The following is a 21450-nucleotide window of genomic DNA, read 5'->3' as shown; positions in this document are numbered from 1 at the left end:
CGCGCTCCCCCACCCCACCCGATGAGCTACAGTCTCATGGCACAAAGACAATTTCTCTCTCCTCCCCGCAAGGTCCGCGTCAGGGGTTGCTCTTCAAAAAGGCGAAGGCAGCAGCCACGTTCTTCCTACTCCTTCCTCCCTTTTGGAAGGTGGGGGGAACACCCCACCCTCGGGGAACAGAAGGAAAGTTTCTTGGAAACAAAAGTCTCTCTGCCAAAGCAATACCTCTGTCAGGTTCCGGGCTCGTGCTCCATAATCAGTGGGAAGGATTTAAAATGAGAGCACCTGCCAACTGGTTGGAAGGGACTGCTGAAATTTCGGCAGGTACTGATGCTGAAGGCACAGCCGCCATGAGAAATCAGGTTGAAAAGCCTGAGACTGCTTCCCGCTCCTGAGCCCTGGAGAAAGTGCAAAAAGGATGAGGGAGAGCAATTAGTTAGGTTTTGATCTGTTCTGAGCAAAATTCACAGATGAAAAAATTCACAGTGCTCAGGAATCGCCCTTTCAAGCTGGTAACCCCACCATGAACATGCCAGATTACCAACAAAATAAGCCCGGCACTCATTTAAAGCAGAAGTCAGTCTGGAAATGAGCCCCAAACCTTGCGTGACCAAGCTCTTCTAAAAACAGCCCTTGCCAAAGCCAGCAGGGACAGGTTACAAGCAGCTGCTCCCATCCTCTGCCTCCTCCATGGATCCTGCAGCTGCTCTGCCAAGTCACGAGGCACTTCCCGGGCAGCCCGGATTCTCCTTGGCACAGCGACTCGTGTAAAGTGAACCCAGAAATCTCCCCATCAAATCCTAGGGCAGGACAGAAACTTGCTCATTGTAGCAAAAACCCCCCAAATTCAGACAACCTTGGAAAAACCCCACCCCAAAAATTCAGACCTTGGAAAACAACTGTTTGGGAAGAGAATCTTCCAAATGCTAGAGGGGGAGAATCCCCAAAGAGCAATACCAAAAACCAACGGATGCTCAGTAGACCTCAGCCCATCACGAGAAGATGGATGGAGAGAAGACGGAGCAGGGAAGCTTCCCGCTGCATGCCTCCGGTGCTCGACCACAAGGTCAGCGAGGCCCTGGTGAAACCTCCCGCCATGGCTGGGAGCCTCACACCAGTCTCTTCCGTAGCGCGGGACGGGGAGCAAACGCTGGAAGAGGCTGCAATTCCCACCGCTGGACAGGGGGGAGCAGACAACCCACAGGGAAGCACTCTGTGAAAAAACAGCAGTAAGGAAAAGCACGTATGAATTAGTGATCCAGGTGGGCTGCCGTGCCTGCAGCTCCTCAGGGGTCCTGTGTGCTGAGGGGACAAGACGAACCCTGTCCACATACATCGCCTGGACTGCGTTATCTACCATGGCTTTGACCCTGGAAATGTTACAACAGAAGCAGCATATTGTTGAGAGGGTGTACCAACCACTACCCCCAAAACCCTTCTTCCAAAACTGACCACACTTGGTAAAACCATTTTGACTGGGAATAACTGCTAAGGAAGAAAAGTGTAGTAACTTGGAAAAAAAAGGAGATATTTTCCGAAGAAATGCTCTAACCAGGCAAAGAGGTAAAGCAAGCTTTGTCAGAGTGACATTTTCTGAACTAGCTCTATCAGTTGCTAAATGTAGCTATTGCATTTAAAATTCATACTCTATCCTGACACCGAATTAATTTCATGTTTAAGCAAATCCCAAGTTAAATCCAGAAACTGGTGTATCCAGTGTGCTTTACAAGATACACTGGGAGATAGCAAGGCTGGAAGGTAAAAATTCCTCTCAGATCTTGTTTAGCAGAAGCTGGGGATTAGCAAGCCAGTAATGAGAAACCGAGTATGCAAAGATCAGAGTGAAACATCTCTGTTCCTCAAAAGGGATTCAGAGAAATACCTAAGGGTGTTGGGTACTTCTTGGTGTGCGGGACATGAACCTGTCTCCTGAAACTGGTCCAAGTAACAGGAATCTTCGCTAGTCAGACACACATGGAAAACATCGTCACCAGCCCCTGTCAGACCCCTCAGCCCACACACGGGGCTGCGCTGGTACAGACCCACATTTGCTAAAGAAATGGTTTCAAACTCCTCATCCCATTGGAAGCTGGTTAGAATTTCTCACAGGCCACCCCCGACGCTTACTGTTAAGCTTTTAATTAAACACATGTTAGTAGCAACAGGCCACCCCGCAGCCTTGCAGCTTACGCTTTGGAAATCACCACTTCATGCCTGACAGGAGTAACGCCCACGTCTTTCCAGCTCTGCAGTTGGCTAAACATTTTTCAGTCTATGCAACTCAAACGGTAATCCGAGAGTCCCTGCAATTTAGAGTAATCCAAATTGGATCATCACATCTTCATCAAGTAGCATAGTAAGAATGTTTGAGTCGTTTTTGTAATTACTAGTAAACATTGCATGCTGAAAGGCAGAATACTTCTTGATCTCAATTGCAGATTTTGATGCAATTTTCAAGAATTACATAATCCTGGGGAGCTGTGATATCATCTGCCTTGGATTTCTTGCCTTTAGCACATAAAGATAAAAGCAGAATTTACCTTACTACACGGAGTCCTTGTCTTTCATCTTGTGTTACACTAAGTGGTAATTAATCAGGGCTTTTCCTGTAGCCATCTATGAGAAACAAAACCCCACACTCTGTTTAACTTGGATTCCAAAACACAAACCCTACAAAATCCAGGTGACCGGCTGTTTTGTAGCTCCACATAAAAGTCTCCTCTGCACTTCAGATGCTGCAATAATGGCCGAGAGCTGAAAATGAACATTAAGATGAGTAAGTGATACACAGGAAAAAAAAGTGCAGAGAGATTAACAGCTCAACAAAACATTGGCTGAGATTCTCACAAACAACCCCAAAAGGCTGGCTCACACATCAAGGGAGCGTGGCCCAAAGCCTCACGTCAACCTCTCTCCCAAAAGGAAATGCATGAGCTATTTTAAGCTCTGCAGCACCAGTAAACAGGCATCAGTGGGTAATTTTTGCTGGCCTCTGTACTCCCAAATTGTTCTCCGTGTAAGGGCCCAAGGGTCTGTATATCCATAGGATATCCGTGGATATCTGTATGGTCTGTATATCCATGCAGATATGGATATATCTGTATATCCATAGAAACCAGGGGATGCCACTTAGGATGGCTCAGACGAATCATTACCAACTTTCTTTCCGCCAAGGCAGGTCCAAAAGAGGACATACAGGGCAGGACTGTGGCAGCACAGTAACAGAACGACCTACAAAGCGTTTAACAGCAGAACATAAAGAAAACTTTCTTTACATCACCTCTGAAATGCCACACTATTGAACAGGCGCTTTTCAAGAAGAAGGGGCATCATCTGAGTGTTCAGCACCGCTGGTCAGCTACATCAGAAGAAAAAAAGCACTCTGCTCTCTTCCACCTCTCCGGTGCCTCTGAAACACTACCAGCACACGCAGGGGACACTCATTTCCGAAAATTCAGAGTAACTGAAGGTTAGGACACTGTTAACAGCCCACAGCACAGTCAGACGCACAGCGGGAGGAAAAAATTCACAGCAGATGAGAACGCAGGGCTCTAGCAGTCCTCTCGTTCCACTTGTTCAGAAATGCGCTAACTCCAGTGTATGTCACCATTCCCCTCATATTCACAGTGCATTTACCATTGCAGTTGATAGAAAGACCACAGACTGACAAATATATCAGAATTATGGACACAAACAAAGGTGTAGTAGAAGTAGGCTTTATGAAAGTATTTAAATTTTGTGGCAAATCTCTGCATCAACATGGGCAGGGTGGCAACTAAACGCTTTGCAGTAGCAATTTCAGTTACCAAAGTATTTCTTGGATAGACATTTATTACAGGTAGTTTATCTGTTCCTGTTTCTCAAAGAGTTTAAGGCACAAAAGCCTGAAAAGGGCTTATAACATGTACATAAGTGCTATTATTTTCGCTTTCACCTCTAATGCAACATAATATTAGCTTAAATATATTGCTTGTCCATCCAGCTTATACAACATCCAGTAGAAAACTGCTTTCCAGGTTAGCAACAATTTGTTGCACAATATATCAATTAGATTGCTCTGACCCGTTTTTGCTGCATGATCTTCAGTTTCACCATATTCACTCTGACAGGGCAGTGGAAGACGCTATGAAATCTTAACATCTTAATGAGACCATCAAGGTGTGTCCGCAATGAAAAAAGGCATGATACACAAAATAACATTTAAACAAGGTTGCTGGTAAAGTGTTTTAAACTGCTTGACTGATGGGGAATTATTTCCTCATACACAGGTGGAGAAGCAAGCCAAACGTGCGAGAGATCACCAGGTAGAAGGCATCGGTCTGTAGTAGTTTTATAATGCTTCTTTCTGTCTTTACTCTCCAAAATGGTCTTCAGGTAGATTGCTTAAGAACACCGTGCTATAAACTTGCTAGCTCAAGATCATAGCTTAGGTTAAACAGAAGGTTTTACAGCTTTCATCTACATGGTTCTTTCCTGTGCTCAAGTTACAGCAACCTTACCCAGTCATCAGAAAGCTTTTGAGACATTTTAGTGGTATCCAACAATGATTTTTTAAAATAACACATTCATGAGAGTTGGATCAAATGACTGAAGACAGTTAAATGGGCAGCAAAACAGAAAGATGGGCAGGAACCAAAATGCAAAGGGTAATTTTACTTAAAAGACCAACTTTTTTATTGTACGTTGGAGTAGAGTCTTTCCCCTGTGCCATCTCGTTGAAAGTTTATAAATTACAATTCCCAAGAAGTATTAAGAGTTCATTTCAAGACAAAAGGAATAAAACTGTTGCAGTTCTAACTTTCACCATGAATAAAAGTTACCATGATGCTCCTACGATACTCATTCTGTACAGGAAAGGCCACAGTCCTCCTGTACTTCGAGTAACAGACCTGGGTGGAGAAAGGGCCACCCCTCACGACTGCAGGATCCAGGTGCAGCATAACAGTCCGGAGCGCACTGGCGGGCTTGTCACACAGACACAGTGCCTCAGCAACGAGGCTATAACACGGCTGGAATCTCTGACGAGACAGTGTCCAAAGGCTGCCAATGACAGTCCATCAAGGCATCATAGAGCTCTTCGCTCTGTTCCATAAACTGTTTATTGGCTTCATGGACGTCCAACTGAGGCGTCGGATCTAAAGGAGGGAAGATAGACAGACAAAGAGGTCACATGCCAAATGTGTTAGGAAAAACCCACACCCCGTAAACATGTTAGTTTTATTAAAACAAATGTGGGGACAGTCACAAAACATTCCCAGCACTTGCCCAATCATGAACCTGACTAGATTAGCCCTAGTCAATCTTTCTGCAATGGGATAAGAAATAACTACATCCAAATATGTCCCTCTTTCCAGTGGTGATTGCCCCCATAGCAGAGTCAACAGAGAGAACGCATACCTGCACCTCGCAGCCCAGTGTGGCCACTTAAACTGCCAAAGAAGGTGGGTTGGCACTAAGGCACCGGACTGCAAAGTGGAGGAGCGGAGGCGCAGGCACACGTTCCGTTCTGCTCCCTCCACTACAGGGTCAGAGTGGATGGCTGGGGACGGTAGCGTCCTACGCTGCTGCAACAAGAGTCACCAGAGCTCGTCTGCCAAAGCCTCGAACATCTCAAAGCATTTCACAGTTAGTAACCAAAGAAGTGCCAGCAACACCCAGTGAATTACGTATGAATATGTCCCCTATTTTACAGTTGGAAGAAATGTTTTTAAAGCATTTTGGAGCTGGAGAGCAACCCAGCAGGTACAATTCTGCTGTTACCAATGCACACTTAATGTTTCACAAAAATCGCCTCATCGTATTCCCCAAACCACTTGTAGGATGTAAAGCTCACCTAACACCACCCACATGATAACGCTCAGGTTATCAGAGTAGCACAATCACATAGGTTAGTGCACGACTATCAGAGTGCAAAGCAACCAGCCGACTGAATGGAAAAAACTACAAAACACATCAGGAATAAAATGCTCATAAACATGTTCGGTTTTAGCTACAGCATGTTGTAACACATCACAGGAGAACAGGATTAAGAAAAAGGAATGATACACTGGCAATACATTATCTCAGTTTCCTACAAAGTTCAGCATATTCATTTAATCAATGAGAAAAAGACACCCCAGAGATATTCTAACTATAGTCCTGGTGTGTTGGTTTCAGAGAAAGGAAAGCTCTCCTGTAACGCTTTTAAAAGCCATTAAGGGCTTTCTCACTGACATCATTACTGCTACCTATGGATCCTGTAAAGGATCCAGCTGCTTTCTACTGTACCATGTGATTTTTAATTTTTTTTAAAAAAGAAGAATAAGATACACTACACAGTGCATATTCCACTCAAGACAGAAATTTGGAACTCCTAGTATGAAATTATTTTTTCTTGCATCAATAAATGAAAACTGTTTGTATTTATATCTAAAACCCCAATAAGGTTTAGTGGCCCATTTCAAGCAATGACTGCTAAAGCAAATATTTTATCAGCATGCTAACTGATATTATTTGTTTTTTAAACTAAAAGCACAGTGAAGTATCCTGGGCTCTAAATTCCAAGATTTTACAGAAAAACAGAATATCTACATTGTTTTTGTAGTGTACCAGAAAAAATACTTAAAAAAAGGATAAAAGTTTGAGTACTACAGAAGATTAAATCTCAATGCTAGTGAAGTCACTTAGTTTCAGTCCTGACAAGGTTCAGACTAGGAACAGAAACTGTAAAATAAGAATGCGATTGTGCTAGGTCATAGTGACCCACACATTTTCTCAGACCTCAGATTTACTCAAAGGTAAAGGTATATTACACATTGAAATTAAGGGCCAATTTGAGAAAGACTATCTCTAATCAGTGCAGGACACAGACAACTTCAATATCAAATTCAAGAAACATACCTTCCAACGCATCCTCACCAACTTCTTCATATGTCTGCAAGGAAAAAAAAAAAACACCTTAGGACAGCAGACACTTATCTTTTCTATTATGGACATCATCTGTTGATTACTGCTGTCATACACTGACTTTTATATCTGGCTGACTACGACAGAATTCTTCACACATGAGCCCTGTGTTCCGCTCCCAGCAGACTCCACGGGGGAGATCCCACACTAAACTTCTAACAGAGGCAGCAGTTCTTCCGATCCCTGGGGTGCGGTGGGTGGCTGTCCTGATCTGTTTTCTCCTCTAAAACAAGGCTTATGAAGGATCCCAGAAGGCAGTCTTAGCACTGTCTGTCCAACTACCCATATCAAGAGAACCCTTCTACCATGACAACTGTATTAAGAGACCCTTTGTGCCCTCCAGACCTTTTTACCCCTCCAGTCTCAGCAATATCCCCCATACAAGACAACAGTACACACCAGGGTCTGCTAAACAGTTTTGCTTCCTCATCAAGTAGAAAGACTAAGACCTCAAAGTTGAATATAAAATGTGCCCATCACCGCTTTGTAACCTATGTCGTGTTTCTGTGCTGACGGATCACTGAAGAGCGAGTTTGTCGCGCTGTCCTACCTGCATTGTGCTCTGCGTGTATCCGTACTGGGGATAGCTGTAGCTGTAACTGCCTGTGTTCTGGTCGTAGCCCCACTGGGCATAGTAGTTGTGATATTGTTGGTAATACTGGTTATAATTATAGTTGTACATCTGATTGTACTCCATTGGTTTCACACGATTACTTAAAAAAATAAAGCAGGAATAAGTTGCAAATAATGCAGAACAATTACGGAAAAAAGCAGTGAAATAGCTTAAGATACAATATGGTACATAGACAAGGCCTAGTCTAACATGCAAATTTCAGCCTTTAAAATACATTCACTATTTACTGCAGCAGTATTTATCATTTGCATACATTTGCAGAAAGAAAGAAGTGGTTTAAATTTAACGCCCTTTCCCGTATTCACATTCATCTTCATTAATAAACACTGCTTTCATTCTTTATGAGTAATTCAGTATCACTTCCTGGCTTTGGGAAGGGAAGAATTCAGGACTATGAGCCTCATCTTAGAATAATCCTGAACCATGATCCAGATTCTTGGGTCCCTTTTTCCTTCTGATAAATAGGAGGAAACTAAGTACTCTGCAGCTTCCTGAGACAAGGTACTGAGTCTTGCTTTACATCAAGAGTTAAAGACTTGGAGCCTTGCAAAAGAACTGGGGGGTTTCTTTAGTGAGAATGGGCAAAAACCTCTCCCTTCTGCCACTACCGTACAGAAGCCTAACCAACGACTGGGTGTCCCCATTCCCACTGAACCGGGTGGTCTTAGTTGGTGCACATAGTTGGAAGGTGAACTGGTGCACATAGTTGGAAGAGCTCATGAAGTAAAAAGGACTACAAGTAATTAAAAAAATAAACTTAAATAGCCTGTGAGCTGACTAAAATTCCCATTCCTTGCCATAAAGTGGCAGCATTCCCAAAGAGCTGGGCATCTCACCTGATTATCAAGATCTGAAATAATGAGATGACAAATATTGTCTGGAAATGAAAATATGTCACACATAAAGCTATGTCTAATGATGAAATTAGTGAGAAGTAGGAAGAGGGAAACATCAATCTTCTCACCATGAGACACCCCCCTTTTCTGCTTTTCTCTTCCTTATCCCCCCAAGGCTTCTGAGGTCACTGAAAATCTAAATATTATTCAAATAGGGAGCAATTACTATTATTTGTATTACCCTAGTGCTACGAGCCCCAAGTCAGACCAGGATCTCATTGTATCAGGTTCTGAACAAACACAGAAAAAAAAGTTAATCCCTGCCCCAAAAGACTTATATTTAGTAGACATTATAATAGAATTAGCAAGGTAATTGAGCTTTGCTATCCAGAAATCAATAAGCAGATTTAGACTATTTCAATTTAATGCAAAGGAACATATACTTTTAAAGTAATCATATTTAAATACAGTGTGTGTACATGTGTGTGTATTTAATAATGTATACAAATAAAAACAGTGTAAAATGCTTAGTCTTGATCTAATGTTATAATGTTTTTGAATTCCTGTGCATTCTGATACTCCAGCTACTTTACTACACTCGTGGGTATTCCTTCACTTTGTGATGGAAACATCCAGGAAATGTACCCAAACCACTAAAAGACATTTAAAAATACATGTGATTTCACATCATGGTGCTCTTATATAAACGTCTGGCTGCTCTTATACTCACGCTTTTGGTATAGCCACACTCAAGCGTACAGGTTTAGAGCCCAAACCCACAGCTCCTTGACACTCTGTCAGTGCTCTTTTCTGTTCCAGTTCATCCGTGAATTTCACAAACCCGTAACCTCTGCAGAGATACAGAATAACTCATATAAAACAAAAACAAAAAAGCCATGCTACTTTCTTTTTTTAATATTTACAGTGAAGTCAAAATTGTTTTGAAAAACACAGCAAATGAAACACTTTTGCTAGGCCTGTCCCTTTTCTTAGCAGAGATTAAGTGCTTCCGTCTTCCAGTTGCTTTGTATTATTTGCAAAATGCTTGAAACCGTACATCCAAACTTTGGCAGTACTTGCAAGGGCTTCACAAAAGTAAAGTCATTCTTGTGCCAGTGGATTCTGGGGAATTGGAAGTGAGCTGACACAAGACATGTCGAAATGCATGAACAGACAGTAGCAAAGCCTCAAATCTATACTGGGAGGATATAGATAATCTAAACAGTTGCAAGTCAGCACAGGATTGACAAGACATAGACACCGTTTATATCCAAAACTGCTCCACTGTGAAGGAAAACTGCTTTTCCGTAGGATCGACTGAGCTACACTTTCCGATCAAGTCCTTTTTTCAACAGGAAAATATTCAAATAGGCTTTCTGTCATTCCTAACAACAGTACAGCCCCATCAGCATTCTCAACAGTGGACCTGAAAACGAGCTCTTAACGTCAAGTTGCTAAAACCTGCTCTGACAGCACGACTTGAACAGCGATAGCACACAGCCAGCAACCCCTCAGCTCTGTGGTAATCCTTCACTGTGGTGCTAGCAGCACTGTACGTCAGCCAGACAGAAAATATTAATTCCCCTCCAACCCCAAAGGTCCTTCGCGTGGGATTCTGATGCTGTAGTGAGTCAGAAGCAATGCAACAGCATCCAAAAGGGCAGTGCCAGGATCCCAAGATGGGATGGGCTGCCTCACGCAGCAGAAAGATCAAAGACTTAGGTGTGGGAGGGAAAGAGGAATCCATCTAGGCGAAGGAAGGAGTATGGGAGGGAAAGGGCTTGTCTACCTGGGGAAAAGAACAAGCCATAAGCAAGGGTGTACAGCATATTATCTGTTCTGTGGGAACTCTTAAACACCAAGTAACACACTGTTTTGAAAGCGGCATCACCTAGTACTGATAGTAGGTCCACACTGGAAGCTACTACAGAGCAGTTGGTGCCCCCTAAAATGCAGTATCTTGCATAGCAAGCTATACATACAAGTCCAAATATATATATTTTTAATATATATGCACATATGTGTGTGTGCTCCCCATATACAGAAGACCAAATCAAAGCTCAGGCTTGTCTATATACAAACTGGATAAGTAAGCAAGAGCAAAACTGTACATGGGTACACATCCTGTTTAACTTGCCCTCTGCGAAAGGACTGTGGCAAATTAAACCAGCGCAAATCAGCTGTTAGGACAGTTTAAGTCAGTGTTAGGTGTTCGCACACAAAAGCGTGGAAGTTTCTAAGCTGCTACAAAGACTCCTGCAGCCTTTCGGATGGGACCAGGAGCGTGTAAATGAAACCAGGAATATTGGCAGTTCCGAAACACAGACGGGCAGACGGAGTTAGATGTAGTGTATAGGAATAGATAGCTGGGTGCGGCAAGGGAGAGACAGTGATTCTTCCAACTTTTCCAGACACTTAGATTTTTCACACCAATGGCCAAAACAGATTTTAGTACAGAAAAAAAACACCAAGAAATCGTTTCTTTGTGGCCAGGACCTCCCTGGCAGACATTCTGCCCTGTCCCCGCAGTTAGGACAAGCCCCTTCAGCCTGTATCCTCAGCAGAAAGCAAAGAAGCAGGCACAGCGCTAGAGCATCAGGCTCCAAGCTCCTCTCTTGCCTGGACAAGAGGCGCTGGGAGGAGGCCTTCTTGATCTACCAGCCCTGGCTGGAAGGGCCAGGGTTTTGCTAGGCACGTCCACAAGCCCCACGTTCCTCTCTCGCATCACACTAACACTTGCAGTTGCCTCAGCTTTGAGTAACCGCACAAGTTACAACAAAGCCCCTGGCAGCAACACCCCGGCACTGCTAGGGGAGACAGCTGTGCTCTTCCCAGCAATAGGACTTTAAGTCCCTGCTCTTTCTCCGCTTCCCAAGCTACCACAGATTCCCTTTCCTTGAGGTCTGCACTTAGAAACAGTTCCCAAAGGCAAACTCATGGCCCAAGCTGCATCACCCAACACCTATTTTGTAGGCAGAGATTGAAGCAGGTGCAGCAAAACAAGAACTGCTGGGTTTACACCTCTGAGGAGGAGGAGGCACCCAGAGCCCACCCCAGCAGTGTCGGTCTCAGGCGAGGTGGCAGTAACAGCATCAGTACTTAAGAGCCAGAGAGTTACGGAGCAGCTCTGCAAGAGGTTCACATTCCATATTAAGAACAACTTCGTTACTAGGGAGGCAGTGCTGGAACAGGCTGCCCAGACAGGTTGTATTATCTCCATCCTGGGAGGTTTTCCAGGCTACACAGTTCACGGCTGACCTGTTCCTAGCGTTGGTAGCAGTCCTGTTCAGAGTGGGAGGTTGGACAAGAGACCTCCGGAGGTTCCTTCAAACCAACATGTCTAAGACTGAGAAACCTTATGTGAGAAAGAGGGGAGATCTACAGCCATATTCTAAGTCTTGTCACAACATTCTCATAGGTATTATATCAGAATACAGTGTTTCATTGAAGCCTGTTCATTTCTGTTTTGAAAACAAGGATGCTGACCAGCTGGTCCCTTTTCTAGGAAAATGCAGTTTCATTTTCTGCTATGCAGAAAATATTTTAATAACATTAAGAAACCCGACTTTTTGACATCTGTTTTTGGTGAGACATTTCCAGCGAAGATGAACAAGGCGGCTACTAAGTACTTGACAATGAATCATAGCTTTGTCTGCCCTACCCTGTTTGAAATAAAAACCCATAAAGCTTTCATAGGAATATACACTCAATAGCCTAAAGACTGTAAAAGCACAATTCCATCTGAAAGTGGAGACAGCATTGCAAGATTACTTCGACATTTTTCAGCATTTTCAGAAGTGCAATAACATACTGCCAACACACAAAGGGCATAATACTGACAGAGGAGTGACAATACACTGTGGTGACTACCAAAACCCAAGCATACTGTAGACTGAATATCCAAGAACATTGTACTTTTAGATAACCAAAATCTAAGCTGATAGAACTATTCTGTTTCCCTTGCTGCATTATATCTTTCCTATTGCTGCATGTGAAGTGAAAGAAAAGAAGGAATAAAAGATTACTTACTTGGATACTCCCGCCTGGTCCAAAACAACTTTTCCACCTCTACATGATGGATAAACTTTAACAAAAAATTCATATAACATGCCATCATCCACATCAGGAGTCAGGTCTCCCACAAAAAGTGAATATTCTGGACTAAAGAAATCAAAAGAAAACTTCTTAAGTACAACCATACAAAAAAAGAGGCATACTGAGTGACAGCTAACATTTGACTTCAGACAAAAGTGCTATTAAGGGACCATTTAATGGATACTTTAAAGTGTCGCCAGTTAAGTTACTTAGGTGACTAAAATTTTTATTGACACTGCTTTTCCAAGTTAATTCAAGCAGCACAACTAATCTACTCCATACTGCTTTCTACCTAAAGATAATTTCATTTTTCAGTTCTCACAGGATATCTCTGGATTTCTAACACGGCAAGAAAACATTAATGTCTCATTTATGGATTTGCTATTTCCAATATATTGAACTTAAATTATAAGATACCAATAAAATACTTTGATGCTAGAAAGTTTAAATATCTTAAAAGACACTCCTGACAAATCTGCTGTGCCACACAAAAGGTAAAGCATAGAACTGACAGGCAGTCGAAGTTATCCTCCCTCTGCTAAAGACCCACGGGCCAAGCTGCTGGAATCAGAAGGGCTAAGTTATCCATCTGCATTTCCAGAGCAAACGGAACCATAAGAATTAGTTAACAAACGTAAATCTCATTCTTGTCCCCATCTGTCAGGCCTTGATTCTAATCTAAAATTTTTGTTTTTTTTTAAAAAAAGATTCATAGTCATCTAAAATAAAAACATAATTGCTGAGATGTGACTAACACTACCCTAATAAATTGCAGGACTGCGTTGCTTTCACCCTCATACACGCCTTGCCTGAACACCTCCTTGTGTCATTATTACTTCAGCTGTGTAAGCGTTTCCGGGCAGGCACTATGGAAGGTACTCGCACCACCCAACTTCAGGAGCCTCGTTCAGCCCGCTTGTCTCCTTACGCACCTTTCACTGTCCACGGGGAAAGACGGGCTCCTCGGGAGGGCAATTCAGAGCACCCTTCTCTCTCTTTGCTGACTGTTGTGGTACTCCAGCCAGTTAAGCCAGGTGGTGTGAAACCACTGCATTTATCTTTAGGTGCTAAAGACATTCATGGCATTATATAGTATTATGATGGGATGCACCTCCAGATACATAGAAAGTGCTAACATGCTACAGCATCAGAGATATCTACAGCGGGGCCAAGGCAGTTTAATGTAATCTACATTTTTAATTATGGGATTTAGTTATCTGGGACTGCTAGACAAAATGGTACAAATTTTAGTTGTATGCATCTCATGAATGCTCTCCTATCCAAATTTGCGAGCTGTACATCTCATCCAGCAATGATGAACTTGTGGGTTTACATAGTTTGAATACTCTTTGCAAGGCAATTGATAAAGAGACATTAAGCAGGCAAAACTAATATTGGAATATTGAGCGTTCACCTGTTATCGGGCTGTTTTCCATACGTTGCATAATTCAATTTAAATCGCTTCGCCTGAAACAAGGCAAAAATGAATCCATACATGCAAATGTTCTCATGTGAATCCAAACAATTAGGAAAAAATACAATAAGCTTATTTTACACAACTTTCTGAATGCTGACAGATGCTCAATGCCATCAGGCCAGCCAGTTAAGGTATCAAGGACAACATTTTTATTTGACTTCAGGACAGCTATAGTAATGAAAATCAGTGAAGAACCTGCACCAAGAGGTTTGGCCTATCTTTATTTCAACAGTTTATAAAGCTAGTGAAAGAGCGGTGAACCTTACATAGTATCAAATTTTTCTATCTTTAAGGAAGACAGGAAAACAGAGATACTAACAACAAATATTAAATGACTTCTAATTTTAAGGTCTTAAAATGAAATGATAGCACAGACCATTGGACATTTGTGATTTACAAGAATACCGGCAGACCAGAATCTGCCACACTGGAAAATGGGTTCAATCCCTGAGCCTGGAAGTATGGCTAAATACTTTGCTCTGGATGATGTGCTCATTTAATAAGATCCAAAATTAAGTTTGTTCTGAAAGCCTTACCTGTCACTGGACACTGGAGGCCTCCCTAAACTTTGAACCTGATTTTCTTTTTAAACAAGTTTCCCAGGAGCCTAGATTTGTGCCCACTGGCACATCTGGAATTCCCTGCCCCCATCCTACCAGGGTTCACCAACTTTTGCCTAAGTCACATTTAAGTCTAGACCAAGATCTAAGGAGCAGCTGGTCTCCTGTCTCAAAATCCCGAGGGTCTCAATCCCATGGGCATTCTTAGATGATGCTTAGCCCACAATGACCCAAGCAGGCTCACCACAAAGTGCAATGGTAATTGCTATTTTATTCTGAAAGAAGTCTGACAGAGGAAGAAGCAAAGGGTTGCACTCCTTTACAAGAATACTCGTGTCAGAACTCACCCAGACAGTGTAAGACCTAAGCTGGATTCCCTCATCAGCTTGAGGGGCTTGAAAACCATTTTTCTATCTCCCAACAGGCTTCCAAAGCAGACATCCCTCTGCACTACACAGTGGCATAGCAAGAATTCAAGGGGAATTTGGCCAAAGAAAGCAAGCCTACTGTGAGTCCATAACCTAGAGATCAGGACATTTGTTTAGTACATTTGTTTAGTACAGCGGAGAGCCTCGTGCACTCCTGCACCTTGTATGATGTATTTTCTTCCCTCAAAGATAGCGTAAATAATTCTCGGGAAATAGAGCAAAGACTTAACTCTAGGCTATAATCATGTTCCTTGCATGCTTGCATTCACTGGTGCACAGTGGTACACAACTCTTTCCGTGGACCATTTACAAGCTAACACAAAATTTAGATTCCACTTTGAAGCACTTTCATCTTTTTTTTGATTTTGCTCTTCATTGCAATATTTTGGGTTTAAAATAAATGAGAGACCCGACAGTACTTCCACTCAAATGGGAATTGGGGACACTAATTCTGTAGAAGAGAGACAGTAACAGCACCATGGCTCTCTGTTACTCCTTCAGCTGATTCGGTATTTAAAAATAAATAAAAGAGTGAGCCATATTCAGTTTTCTGCGAACAAGAGAAAAAGTATCTAAATGCAAGAGATGAGCTGGACAGTTGTCTGCTGAGCGCACTGATGTAGGATGCCTACATTGGATCTCTGTCTGACGTGTAATTCTTTCCATGTGTCATGTAAATCATCCCTCTACGCAACACCACATTCTGAATTAAACTGTGGGTAAAGGCGGGTATTCCCAAAACCAAACTTCAATTATTATATTACTCCTTGCAACAGCTGCTCGCTTTCTCTCTCTAGTCACTATAGAAGGGATCTAGGAAGATTGGCTTCCCTTAGTCGCAGGCTCTGATTTGCAGTATAAGGGCATATTAAACAGGACAGGTGAAACAGATACCTCCAGGCCTCTCATCTACCCCAGTTAACGGGGGACGCCATCCCCTCAGGAAGGTTGACCAAATAGCTCAAGGAACAACACCTGAACTGCCCCATTTCCTGCGCAGGGTGTTAACCACACTGAAACAGGCATCAGTTTACCTTCCTATAGCACACTAACTGAGGTGATTCTAGAGCTGCTTTACGAACCAGTCATCCTAGCTACTGCAGCCAACTGCTGTGGGTACAACGGACAGCTGTCAGCCGTCCCATTTTAATCTACTACACATTCGAGTCAACATCCTAAAATTAGCCTCTATGACTATTCCTCCTCTTCTTCCTAACTACCTAGCTTTCATGTACCCAAGACATTTACTATGTATTGCAATTATACAATGGACTAGCTCCTTCTCCACTGTAAACAGGTTTGAATAACTTTTGTTTGCTAAGGGCCAAGAATAACGCAAGGCTTAAAAGTCATGTTTCTCTTGCAAATCAAAGTTACTCAAAACTCAGTGCGAACTTGCAAGTTCACCTTGTACATATATAACAACAGACCCACTGTAACAAATTCATATGGAATGACAAACGGAGAGAGACAGAAGGACTGTGGTAGGTATATTCCATCTATTTTTCCCTTGTTCTTCTCTGGTGTCTTATTAGTCCAACTTTGGTAATAGTAGAAAGGCTCAGAAATACAACATTTCTATACCTGGATTTTATCCAGACATTCACACAGAAGTTAGTATTTTTTCCAACACTTTTCTGAGCAAGAACATTACTAGTTTTATGTTCATTAATTTAACTCTAAAGAAAGAAGAATCCCAGCTTGCTAACTATGAACTTGCCTGTAATCATTCAAAATACAGATTCTACACTATCTGTTCCTTCCCAGTTTTGCTTGCCAACTGGCCAATTTAATTTACTTACCGGTGTAGCACCAGGAAGCGGTTTTCCATTGATTTTGTGTAAACATTTCTCTGCAGTAGCTAGATCTGCAAATTCTACAAAGCAATAGCCTGCTGGAATTCTGAACATAGACACAGGAGAGGAGAGAGAAAGATTTCAGATTTAAAACACATTTGGGGAGGAATATTGTATTTTTAGATAACTGGTATGAAATTTGCTATAGTTGCAACACTTAGAACAGTTTCTTTTTCAAAGCATAAACATTAGCTACCAAAAAGAAGCTAGCAAAGTAATCTTGGATCTCAAGTAAAGTGACAGCCCCTACTTACCAGTAAGTCATGTCAACATAAGCACATAGAAAATAGTTTTGCTCACAATTGGTTTACTTCCTACTTTCATTGACTATATAAATTTTCCCACCCAAGTTTAAACAACTGAAAACTGAAATTACAACATTTACAAGAACATGAAACTACTTTATCCTGCGTAGTCACTCCTTTTATTCCAAATGAACTCAAAGGGTCCTCATATGGCTCCTTCTAAAGTCAGACTTCCCACCTCCACCAGCATCACGTAGCTGCGCTAGTGCAATGATTAACACAGACTAGTCACTGAAGCCTTCAGCCCAGGAGCTGTAATTCCCAGAGGGACTGTATGGCATACATATGCCACTCTGAATGACTGCTGAAGCACTGCAGGATGAAGGCCAAACCTTGGTTTGTTGACGGGGAGGTCGAAGAGCCAGCGATTGTCCTCTCCATTGCTATCATCAATATAGCCATATTGTTGGCAGCAATGGCAAAAAGCTCAAAGGGAAAATCACTCCGACATGGACAGTACCACAGAGATGCCATGCAGAGGGCAAACGGTTCAATCCAAATGCACTGGTAGAACAAACTGAGAACAAGCATAAACAGTTACCCTGTCAACCTGTTTCGAATGATTTTTACGCTCAGTACAAGCTCTCCCATGGTGGCAAAGGCTCTTGAAACAAAGTTTTCATCCATATATGGCTCCAGCTATAAAAGCAAAAAAAAAAGTTAGACCAGGGCATCTACAAAAAGGAGAATATATGTGTCAATGTCACCCTAAGCAGTTAAAACGTTATTGAGAAGTATTTTACCCTTACACTTCAAAAAGAAGACTCATTTAAGAGGGTCGATGCCACTCAAAACCAGCAGGCATGCATGAACCAGGCTCAACAGTCTGCAAAGTGGAACCCAAGAGACAGCATGAATTTCAGAGAACAGGGAGCTTTCACAGAAGGACAAAAGCCACTCAGAAACATACAGCAACAAACTGAGCGTTCACTACACGGAGCAGGGGATAAGGAGATGGCAGGCTCCTTCTCTGTATGCAAACGGAGGTTGGGCCAGCGCTATCGGTACACACACGCGGTACAGCCCGGGGTGCTATGACGAACGGGCGGCATGCGTCAGGTAACACAGCCCCCATCGAGCTGGGGTAGGGGTTTGCAGAGCCACGTCTACCTCGCAGAACCGTGAGGATAGGCAGGGCACCACTTGGCGGGGAGACCTCTAATCGCGTCCCACAGTAGGTCTGCGCTTTGTACTGCACATGGGTGCACTGACCGTGTTTATGTCACAGGTGAGGGTGGCACCATGCGTGTCAGAGTGTGTGTGAAGTGCAGGGCTGGGTGAGTGAACACGCTGGAGGGCAGGTGTCTGTATGGCGTAAGTGACTGAAAAGTATGAAACGGCACTGCAATTTGGGCCAAATATATGATGAAGGTACTGAGGGAAAAGGATGTCTCTCTGTGTAAGAGAACGTGGAGGAGGGAACTAACTGAAATTAAGGTTTTGTGCAATATACATACTGATGGGGAGCACTGCATGTGACAGCTAACACGAGGCTGGGGTGTGGAGGAAACATATATAGCTCCACATATTTAAGTATATATACCTGTGTAAGACAGATGGCCTTGTGGTAGCTGACAGCCCTCGAGTGTGGTCGTGTGTCTGTCAGGTACCAGGTGGCTCTGTCACTTGTGTGTGTGACAGAAGGTGCAGACTTGTGCAGTATCTGGTAGCGGGCAACCATACTGCACTCGCACGTGCAAAAGGTGGTAGATGCCCTGCGGAGATGTGAGTGTAAAGCAGAAATGACTCCGTTACGTGTGCCAAAAGCAGGAGGCACCACTACTCCGTATAGACATGCCATGCAGAGGGTGATCCTGTGGCGCACGTGTACGGGAAAGCCAGAATCCTAAAGGCAACAGCCAACTGTTGCTCGGATATGTATGTGTGTGTTTCAAAGAGCAGCAGCCTGCTTGTGAGAGAGGTGACTGAAAAAGAAGATGGCTTTATGGTGGAGAGGTTGTAGATAACCCTTTGTGCGGGTAAAGAGAAAAGGGACCCTATAGAGTGTGTTTGCATGAGCGGCAGGCAGTGGGAGACTCACTGATGTGTTGGTGGATGTGTGCAAGCAATGGCAAACTTGGTGTAAGTGTGTGTATGAGAGAGAAGCAGCCAGTGGGATCCTCAGTGATGTGCTGGGTTGTGTGTACACACAACTGAGAGAGGCTGAGGAAGACTACAGGGTGCACATGTGTGTGCAAGCAGGACTATGCAATATGCTGGTGTGAGTCTGTAAGAAAGGGGCTGCAGAAAGATATGCGTGCAAGTAACAGGCAACATGGAAATTGTGATACACTGCTGTAACCACATGTGCATGTCTGTATGTGCATGCAGGTGTATACAAGCATGCGGCAGGCAGCAAGGACGCTACGATACAGTGGTGCAATTGCATATGCAATTGTGTGAAAGTGGCAGACAGTGCATACACTACAATACAACATGAGCACATACATACAGGCGCGTACGTGGGTAGCAAAGCATTACAATACGCTGGGTGTGAGTACGCATACGCGAGCGTGTATGAAAGTGTGTGCGTACAGTGGCAAGCGGTAAGGGACACAGGTGCATGAGTACAAGGGTGTACGCAGTGTGTGTGAGGGGCAGACGACAAGGGACGCTGTGGGGTGCGTATCACTACGTGAGCGTGCCCACGGCGTGCGTGTGAGCAGGCAGCGAGAGACACCCTAGGGTGAAGAAGCGTCTGTGAGTGCGAGTGTGCTGCCAGGTGCACGTGCAGGCAGGAATGAGGGAAACACTGGGGTGTGTAAGTGCTTATGAGTGTGTGTGCATGTAGGAGAGCGCAAATCCTTATAAGCGTGTGAATGCACCCACAGGTGTGCGTGTGTGGGGGGCAGGTAGTGAGGGATGCTCTTGGATAGATGCATACAAGCATGCGAGTGCAAGTAAGCGTAAGTGCCTACAAGTGTGAGCACAAGCGTGTGAGCCTAGCAGCACGAATGCGAGCGCGTGAGTGTGTAAGTGCCTTAGAGCGTATGACCGTGAGCATGTAAATGCCTACAAGCATGTGAGCATATAAGCCGGCATATAAACCCTAGAAGCATGTGAGTGTACAGGCTAATGAGTATGTCAATGAGTGTGTAAGTGCCTAACAAAGCATGAGCATGAAAGTGCAAGAACATGCCAGGGCCCAGGGCTCATGCCTGCCCACCAGCACGAGCACAGGCAGCACGGGACACTGGTATAACTGCCACGAGTGTGTCTGTGACCCTGGCTGTGGGCAGGCAATGAGGGTCACTCTGGGATACGTGTGTGTGTGCGTCTAACTGTGTCTGTGAGCGTGTAACTGTCCACGAACGTGCCTGCCGGGCCGGGGTTAGTGTCTCTGAGTGCGTGTTTGTGTGTCAGCATGTGTAAGTGTGCGTGTCAGCCTGTCTGAGTGTGCCTGTCTGAGGTCCAGCCTGCGTGAGCCTGCCAGCGTGTACAGGAGTGTGTGTGTGTGAGACTGTCAGTCAGCTCGGGAGTTTGTGCGTGTGTCAGAGCGTGTGAGGGTCCGTGAGGCTGTGTCAGTGCGTGAGGGTGTCAGTCGGTGTGAGGGTGTCAGTCAGTCGGTGTGAGGGTGTCAGTCAGTCAGTCACTGTGAGGGTGTCAGTCAGTGTGAGGGTGCCGGTCAGTCAGTGCGCCCCAGCCCGCGGTCACCCCGGGGCCGGCCGCCCCGGCCGCTGCCCTCCCGCCTCCCGCCGGCCAGGCCGCCCCGCTGCCCGCCTCACAAAGCCCCGCGCGGGTCCCGGCCGGACACTCACGTCCCCCATCCACAGGCTGGCGGCCATGCTGCTCCCGCAGGCCCCGGGGCGGGCTCAGCGGGGCCGCGGCTCTCGCCTCCCGGCTCGGCCCCGCCGCTGCCGCCGCCGGCGCCGCCTCACGCCGAGCCCGCGGCCCGCTCCGCCGCCGCGCTGCCCCGCCGCCTCCTCCGCGGCGCCCGGCGGGCGGAGAGAGCGGCGCCCCCGCCGCCACGGGCGCCCCGGCCAGCGGCAGCGCCCCCTGCCGGCAGGAGGAGCGCCAGCGGCGCGGGCGGGGGGCGGCGGGGGGGCGTGCGCAAGATGGAGGCGGGTGTGAGGAGAGGGGAGAGGGTTGGGGTTTGGGGTTCCTTGAGGAGGTTTTGGGGCGCCGGGAGGAGGTTTTGGGGTGCTGGGAGGAGGTTTGGGGCGCGGGGGTGCCTGGTGGGGCCGTGAGGAGGCCTGAGGTGAGGGGTAAGCCGGGGTGGAGGGGGTGAGAGGAGAGGTCCAAGGCTGGAGACTGGGAGGAGGAGGAGGAGGAGGAGGAAGAAGAAGAGGAGGAGGAGGAGGAGGAGGAAGGGGC

At 44.9% G+C, this 21450-nt stretch overlaps 1 protein-coding gene across 5 annotated transcripts; it reads right to left on the bottom strand.

The window, feature by feature from the left end:
* Nucleotides 1–235: 235 nt before the first annotated feature.
* Nucleotides 236–21092, bottom strand: TRNAU1AP (tRNA selenocysteine 1 associated protein 1). 5 transcript variants are annotated; one of them, XM_072885158.1, is made up of 13 exons: nt 20895–21091; nt 17678–17775; nt 16778–16877; nt 13925–13977; nt 12445–12576; nt 9146–9265; nt 7496–7658; nt 6880–6913; nt 3281–5135; nt 2541–2754; nt 2191–2303; nt 602–1213; nt 236–398 (listed from the first exon to the last, which is right to left on the bottom strand). In XM_072885158.1, the coding sequence occupies exons 1-9, from the start codon at nt 20919–20921 to the stop codon at nt 4999–5001; spliced, it is 864 nt and encodes a 287-aa protein (XP_072741259.1). In that variant the 5' UTR covers nt 20922–21091; the 3' UTR covers nt 236–398; nt 602–1213; nt 2191–2303; nt 2541–2754; nt 3281–4998. The 5 variants fall into 5 exon arrangements, with proteins under 5 accessions (XP_072741259.1, XP_072741260.1, XP_072741261.1 ...); XM_072885159.1 differs by having other exon boundaries at nt 958–1213; XM_072885160.1 differs by adding an exon at nt 17886–17962 and having other exon boundaries at nt 236–1213; nt 20895–21087.
* Between the last annotated feature and the right edge of the window lie 358 nt (nt 21093–21450).

Source organism: Ciconia boyciana, chromosome 21 (assembly GCF_034638445.1).
Source record: "Ciconia boyciana chromosome 21, ASM3463844v1, whole genome shotgun sequence".
Taxonomy (NCBI): Eukaryota; Metazoa; Chordata; class Aves; order Ciconiiformes; family Ciconiidae; genus Ciconia; species Ciconia boyciana.
Note: the sequence above shows the minus strand (reverse complement) of the source record. Positions and strands in the feature narration are given on the sequence as shown.

Coding starts and splice junctions, on each gene's coding strand:
- TRNAU1AP (XM_072885157.1), bottom strand. CDS start 20,921: ATGGCCGCCAGCCTGTGGATGGGGGAC. Junction 17,776..20,894: donor CCAGCCTGTGGATGGGGGAC/GTGAGTGTCCGG, acceptor TTGCTTTTATAG/CTGGAGCCATATATGGATGA. Junction 16,878..17,677: donor ATTCGAAACAGGTTGACAGG/GTAACTGTTTAT, acceptor GTCTATGTTCAG/AATTCCAGCAGGCTATTGCT.